At 37.9% G+C, this 7,749-nt stretch overlaps 1 protein-coding gene across 1 annotated transcript; it reads right to left on the bottom strand.

Annotated features, from left to right (window-relative positions):
- Positions 1-3,314: 3,314 nt before the first annotated feature.
- LOC121943094 (dehydrogenase/reductase SDR family member 13-like) lies at positions 3,315-6,977 on the bottom strand. The gene is made up of 5 exons (XM_042486485.1): positions 6,851-6,977; positions 5,869-5,987; positions 5,329-5,452; positions 4,464-4,790; positions 3,315-3,921 (listed from the first exon to the last, which is right to left on the bottom strand). The coding sequence occupies exons 1-5, from the start codon at positions 6,975-6,977 to the stop codon at positions 3,662-3,664; spliced, it is 957 nt and encodes a 318-aa protein (XP_042342419.1). The 3' UTR covers positions 3,315-3,661.
- Positions 6,978-7,749: the final 772 nt, after the last annotated feature.

The following is a 7,749-nucleotide window of genomic DNA, read 5'->3' as shown; positions in this document are numbered from 1 at the left end:
AACTTAAAAAATTTAAAATCGAATCATCCTTTGACTGTCAATCCTGAATAAACCGGCCCCTCCTCAGGTCTGAGGGCGTCCCAACATGAGACGTCAAAAATTAAGAAATAGAAATCCCTGAAATGAGAAAGTAAAGAATTTTAAATTTTATATCAATAACTACAAAATTAAACCTGACTATGCTTCGCTGCAGACAAGCAGGACATCACTCACTCACCCTGTTTTTATTGACTTATTTATTATTAATATAATTAATATTATGATGGTAGTATTTGCAGTATGACTCCCTGAGCCCCCTTTTTCTTATTTAATTTATTGATCTTTATTTATTTATATAGTTATTCATCATTTGTTTTTCTTTTTTGAGTTATGTATTTACTGATTAATTGGAATATAGGCACACACACACACACACACACACACACACACACACACACACACACTAACTTCAGTCGACAGCCTCGGCCCTTGTGGAAATTTGGTTAACTGACGTGTTTTCACTGTTATTTCATGTTTTTGTCATGTTTTTGTTTTTTAGTTTTGTCAGTGCTCTGTCTCTTTTTTAAAAAAGACAGAAATTTAAGAGAATTTGAGAAAACGTTGCTGCATGAGGTCCAGCGTCTTCTGTCCCTGTTTTCGTCGGAGCTGTTTTGTGTGAAACTTCTTGTTTGCGTTGAGCTTAATGACCTCCAGCCAGCTGACGTGAAGTGCTGAACCGTAACTCCATGAAGTAAAAGCTTGTCATTAAAGGCGTCTCTGGATGAGGATTCAGGTTTACCACGAGTCCTTTCAACATGCAGCAGAGACAGCGATGGGGGGGAGGAGGAGGAGGAGGAGGAGGAGGAGGAGGAAGGGGACAGAGGGATAGTTGAAGGCAGGAGGAGATAGGAATCGATTGTGCAAGTGTGTTCCTCCCCACCAACGCCGAGGTTAAAGGAGAAGCCTGCGCACAAGAATGTCCTACTGAGTAATTACAAGAGCACCTTTCTTAACACACACAAGTGACCCGGCTTTCACGCCTACCCGTGTTAATAATCAGCGCTCATAATGAACAGAATCCATAGGTCTGCTGGGTTAAGGTCCTCAACAACCTTGCTCCAAGCAACAACGGCCAAGGAGCAGCACAAGACGCCGCTGTGTCTTTGTTCAGCTGCGCTACACTACTGCCCCCCTGTGGACGCTCCGCGCACTGACAGTCTCCACTGGATTCACACTGGTCCACTTGACCGTTTTGGGAGACCAGAGGCCGTTTTCACAAAGCTTCGTAGGACAACGAGTTGCTCCTTCGGACAAAATTCTGTGAAAATGCTTCGAATTATGACATTTTTTTAAGAATGTCCCCTTAAAGTTAAGACTAGATCTGTGTAAAGATGAAGCATCTCAGCCCTTAAGGAAGCCCCTAAAAAACTGCAGGGAGGAGGACGAGTTTGTTGAGAAAAGGACAAAATGGCAGAAATACTAAAAGGAAGGAGACGTGATTTAGTAAAATGCCACATAGATGGTGCAGGGTTAATATTTTTGGTTGATCTCAGCAGAGACTGGCTCACATCGCTCACCTAATTTAAATAACAATACAACAGAAATAAAGTGATCAAAACATCTGGATATTTGCACTTTCAGTTCCACATTGTGACACAGTTCAGTTTATTTCCACTGGGTGTTCACGCCCTGTCTGTGACAACCAATCACACCTAGCAATGCAACCAACTACACGTCCTCATTAATGTAAAAGTTTCTGTTCGTTCCTTGCTGATTTCTGCAGAGTCATTCTGACTTGGCTGCATAGTTTTTCATCTGATGTCCTGAATGACGCGTCTCGAATGGTTGAGATGTAAACGATAGCAATCAGAGTTAAGCGATAAGAAGCGCTGATAACATCTGGATCAAGCACAGCTGTCTGTCCGTCGTTTAAAAAAAAAAAAAAAAAAAAACGTTGCACGTCATAAAACAGCAAAAACTGCAGTTACTTGTTTTCTGTTCTTTAATAACTCACTTTGCACTGGCTCAGGAGTGAAAAAACTTTATTAGGGCAACACAACAGGCTCACTGACATTTCAGAGTTAAAAGGTCCTTATTGTGTTTTGAGCTGCAAAAATACATATTATAACTTAAAAACACCTCGCATAATATTAGTAAGTTATCATAAATCATTTGTTTCTTACGGTACCTCATACAGAAAGATACATACAGAAAGATAATGCACCGGATTTCATTTTTAAAATGCTAGCATGGTTATTAATACGCATGTAATTAATAACTAAAGCTATTAATTACATGCTAAACCTACTTAGCATAGTGCAGGACAAACTTTAAAGTACAATAGCTTCAAGGTAAAGTATGCAAATCACCTCACTGAGCTGCTAACTGCCACCAAAAACTCTGATGTCAGAGCAGAGAAATCATTTTGGAGCAAACATTCAAAATCATGAAAGAAAGAGCAGCTCACTTCAGTGGTCACAGCATCATCAGGCTGCCGTTTATTTTGAGCAGAAGAATAAAAATTCGCTGACACTTTCTGGTCCGACGCAGCGTTCATTTACACAAAGCCGTTTCTTCATCATAAAGGCAGGAAAAACATTTCAGTGACGTTTGTGGATAGCTGTCATTTAAAGTGATTTGATTTCTTTTAAAATAAAAATGGGGACAAAAAATGCAAAGACCAACTCGGCAAGAAATGTCCCACATATGTAAGAAATAAGAAAAAAGTGACGGAGAAAAAGGCCTGAAAACAAGTTTTTAAGGGGGGAGAATTATTAGAAAATTATCAAAAAAATATATAGTTATATATTATAATTTTAGATTTAAAAATAATGTTACAGAGAAAAATAATCTTATTTTTTTTTTATTTTGTTGAGTTATTTTCTTGTTTTTTTGTGTGCTTATTTTCAGGTAATTTTCTTAACTTTTTCACTAATTTCTTGCTATTTTTTGGGCCTTGTGTTGTTGAGTTGCTTATTGCCTTCTCCCCATGTTTTTTTTAGAAATCAGACTAATTTGCTGAGGTTTCAAAGGGTTAACCCTTTAACACCTGAATGGACATCAGTTTTCTTATTCTGCGTTCAGACAGCTTCCACAAACCTTCAAACCTCTGAAAACTGAGTGGATTTCTTTTGCAAATATGGAAAAAAACATATAATGAGCAAGCAAGAAGTATCTGGCAAAAAAACAAGAAATTAGTAAAAGGTGATATAAAAATGACCAGAAAATTAACTTTAGGGGTGATTATTTGATATTATCCAAAAACAGTTAAAGATGCCCAGATTTTTATATTGTTTTTGTTTCTTATTTTAATTTATTTTGTAACTTTTATCAAATTTTTGCAATTTTTTTGGGCTTACAGATAATTTTCTTGTAACATTTTTACTAATTTCTTGCAAATTTTGGGCCATCTCTTAATAAGTTGCTTGTCTCTTGTCTGTTTTTTGAAGGAAAGAAAGCTAATTTGCTCAGTTTCTGAAGGGTTAATAAACAACAGAAACAAAAGTTAGGTTGTGCAGATCATATAAACAGTAAAAAATACCTCATGCATGTGCAGGAAACCAGCCCTTAAAGAGACCAACAGTCAGACAGTGGGACCTGCTGAGGTCTCTGATGAGGCACAGAGCGATCATACTGGATCTGGATCTGGATCTGGATCTGGATCTGGATCTGGATCAGTCCGTCATGATAAACCGGTTAACCTCTCACTCACTTCCCACAGCTTCTTTGCCAGGGCGTCGTCTCGTCCTTTGGCTCCCACCTGCTGCAGCGCACAGTTTGAGAAGTAGCGTCCGCTGAGGGACTCGATGCCCTCCTGCAGGGCACAGTGCAGGGTGGTCTGGGACCCCCCCTCAGGGTCCAGGAAGAAGAGCTTGGCAAAGGGCACGATGAGGATCTGCAGCCACGGGCTCAGACTGCGACACAGCTCTGTGTAGACGACTCCTGCAGCAACAAACCAGCGCTTTATGATCAGACGTTTTCATGCATGTGGGATCAATAATGCTGCTGATCACCGATAAATCCCAGACTGTGATAATAATAATTTAAAAAATCGACTTTGCATGTAGTATATTAAAAATAGCCTAAAACTTGGTGGCATCTTGACAAAAACTGGCATTTAAATGGATAAAATTCTGAAAATTACTGAATATTTGATATTTTAGATAAAAAAAAATACACTCAATGAAAGTAGAAAATCATCAGAATTTTGAGAATACACACGTGTGGTTCGAGTTTTAAAAAATGAAAATCTATCTGTCACTATTTACAATTTGAATCTAACAAACTCCAGCACAGAACATTGTTTTAACGCCTTTAGCAAATATTTAATCAAAACTGAAACTTTCAACATCAAAAACAAAAAGTTCCTGCGACTTTTTTTTTATATAAAATCAGGTAAAAATTTGCCGTGCCGTGCTGACACTTTCTTTGCACTTTATTTAATGAATGTGTTTTGGTTTTTTTTATTGTATTTTCTGGCTGACCTGGGTGCAGGCTGTAGCAGGTGACGGTGGTGCCCTCCAGCCGGTTGGCGAGCTCCCTGGTGAAGAGCACGTTGCACAGCTTGCTGCTGCAGTACGCCTGGAAGTTGTTCCAGGTGGACTGAGCAGAAACCACGTCCTTGTTGACCGTCAGCAGAGGGAAGTCGACGCCGCCGAGGCGGTGCAGCAGAGCGGCCACGGTGACCACGCGGCTCGGACCGCACCGCTGCAGCCGCTCCAGGAGGAGGCCGGTGAGCAGGAAGTGACCCAGGTGGTTTACCCCGAACGCCATGCCGAATCCATCGTCAGTGCGTCCCGGACCCATCACACCTGAAACACAGAGAGCCTCCATCTCACAGCGCTGCAGAGGTGACGCACAACAAGACTGATTCTGTTTTTAGGATTATTAAAAACTTTGCAAAAAATAGGGAAAATGTCCAGAAAATGATATTAATAATTATAATTATTTATAAATAACCTTTTGAAACCTGAATCAACATCAGCTTGTCTGTGATGAGAAAGTTGGTTTGATTTCTTTTGAAAACATGGAGAAAAGTTAATGACCAACTGTGCAGGAAATGTCCCACAAATTACAATAAATTAGTACACTGTGACAAATCTAAAAATTAGGGAAAAAATGTCCATAAAATTGCATTTTATAACATTTAAAATTATGTAACAGGAAAATATGATATATATTACATTTACATAATAGTGAATAAGTGGAAAAAAGAAAACAAACAAATATATAAATAAATAAAATAAGCTCAAAATAAAAAAAAAAAAATATTAAAATTAAAATTATAATCACATTAAAAATAAACATTTTAAAAAATTAAAAATAACTAAAGAGGTTTTAGGTCCTGGCCTGCGTTGTTGACGAGGATGTCCAGTCTGGGTTCAGTCCTCAGGAAGGTTTCAGCAAAGTTGCGGATGGACTTGAAACTGGCGAGATCGAGCTGCATGAACAGCACCTGAAGGTTGCCGCTGTCCTGAGGGACAAAAACGCTCAGTCAGTCAGACCGTAACACACGTCTCACGGAACGGACACTGCGGACAACGTGAAGTTTGAAGTCACTTCCTTCCACGTCCTCGGACGCCTTTTGCAAACTGTTTAACCCTTTGAAACCAGAGCAAACTGGTTCAATAACATGGAGGGAAAAGGAAATACTCAACTTGGCAAGAAACGTCCCAAAAATTGCAAGAAATTAGTTAAATGTAACATGAAAAACACTTAGAAAATAGTGAGGATTATTTATTATTATTATTATTTATTATTTAAGAAAACCAGAAAAATAGAGTAAAAATGTCCTGAAAATTATTATTATAATAATTTTATTTTTAAAATCATTTTACAGAAAAAACACAATATGATATATAAAAAAAACGTATTGAACATGTCGCTTACTCTCCGGATGTCGAACGCCGCAGCCTCAGCTCGGTCCTTGTCGCGGCAGGCCAGGATCACTCTGGCTCCTCTCCTCGCCAGATCCAGAGCCGTCGCCTTGCCGATACCCGTGTTGCTTCCTGTGCAGACAAACGGACATCAAACTCAACGAAACGCAGGCGGCAAGGAGCTGTTTCTGATTTCAGCGAGCCGGTTAGATTATAGACAGATTATCGGCCCAGCCGATTACTGAAGCCGATATTTGGCATTTTGCCGATCCGTTTTATTCCAACGACCGCCAAAGAAATTATTCAATGAAAAAGTGAATTTATTCGCTTTTTATTTTAATTTTCAAAAGAAAACTGGGAACTTGCTGTATTTGACGTTGAACGTTTCAGTTTTGATTTAACATTTGTTAAAAGTATAACATATAAACAAAGTTTTGTGTTGGAATTTGTTTTATTTCAAATTCTAAATTTTTTTTTTACAGTAAGACTTTTATTGTAAATGCATCCGGTTCCAAATAATTGGTTACCGGTCGCGTTAACTACTAATATCTAATATCTAGCTTCAAAAGTGTTATGCAAATAAAGATGATGATGATTAGAATTATTGTTATTATTAGCATGTTAATGATATTAAAATAATAATAATAATTATTATTATTATTATTATTTTTGTTGTTTTATTTTTGTTACTGTTGTTATCGATATCATTATTGTTATTATTGTTATTGTTATCATTAGTATCATTATTATTATTATTATTATTATTATTATCATTATTATTATTATTATTATTATTATTATTATTATTATTATTATTGCGGGCGGATCAGGTTGTAACATTGTAGCAAAACAAAAAGCAATTCAGTAACTTCCGGAGTTGACTCAGGGGCGCATTTATAGAAGTATTACGGTAAACGGAAACTCTCGTGCTGTTTGCAGACTGAAAGTGTGACCGGGGCTCCGCGGTAACGGAAGCGGTCGGTAGGGCTCGTTACCTGTAACGATGACCGTCTTCCCTTTCAGCTGCGCGGAGCTGCAGCACCTGGCTCCCCTGAAAGCGCCGTAATACACCATCACATAGAGGAAAAGCGCCGCTGCAGCGAGGCAGAGCAGCGCCGACATCTCTGCAGCAGCCAGCCAATCAGGGAGCGCCGGCGACACTTTCAAAATAAGTCTCTCTAAAGCCGAGTCAAACCCGCTAAAGTGTTTGTTTAAGCATGAAAAACGAAGCTGTTTTCAAAATGAATGCGAAACACGCTGCTCGTGACAAATATAGCGGGATGTGTGTTTGATTTAAAATTTTAGTTTCACAAAATACCCTAAAAAATTTGCTTTGAAGGACAAATCATGTCCAAGAATTTGAGCTTCCGATTGGGTTTCCATAGCGTCACTGGACCAGCAGATGTCGCCATAAATACATAAAAAAAAATTAATAATAATAAAGTAATCAAACAGGACACACTGTCTTTGTTATGAAATACTTCAGTTTGTACTTTATGTAGTATAACTGTGACTTAGCTGCATTTCAGTGGTGTGCTGCGGGCCAACACGAAACACACACAAAGCTCCAGTGCATTTTAAGCCTGGATTATTTTTAAACTTAAAATAAATTTAAAAAAATTCAAATAGCAAGAAATTATTGAAAAAGAGGTAAAAAAAACTACCTTGACATCAGCAACAAAAAAGAAAAGTAAAAAACAATAACACACAAGAAAATTACCTGAAAATAGAAAACAAATCCCCCCAAAAATCAAAATAAAATAACAAGAAAACAACCCAAAGAAAGTGCTAAGAAAATTGTGTTTTTCTTCTTTCTGTAACATAATTATATATATAAAGTTTTTTGATAATTTCTACGAAGCACTGACTGTTATGCAGAAACAGCTCATGAACG

The sequence above is a fragment of the Plectropomus leopardus genome, chromosome 5 (assembly GCF_008729295.1).
Source record: "Plectropomus leopardus isolate mb chromosome 5, YSFRI_Pleo_2.0, whole genome shotgun sequence".
NCBI classification, from domain to species: Eukaryota; Metazoa; Chordata; class Actinopteri; order Perciformes; family Serranidae; genus Plectropomus; species Plectropomus leopardus.
The sequence above is the reverse complement of the archived record's forward strand: the minus strand, read 5'-3'. Positions and strand labels throughout refer to the sequence as shown.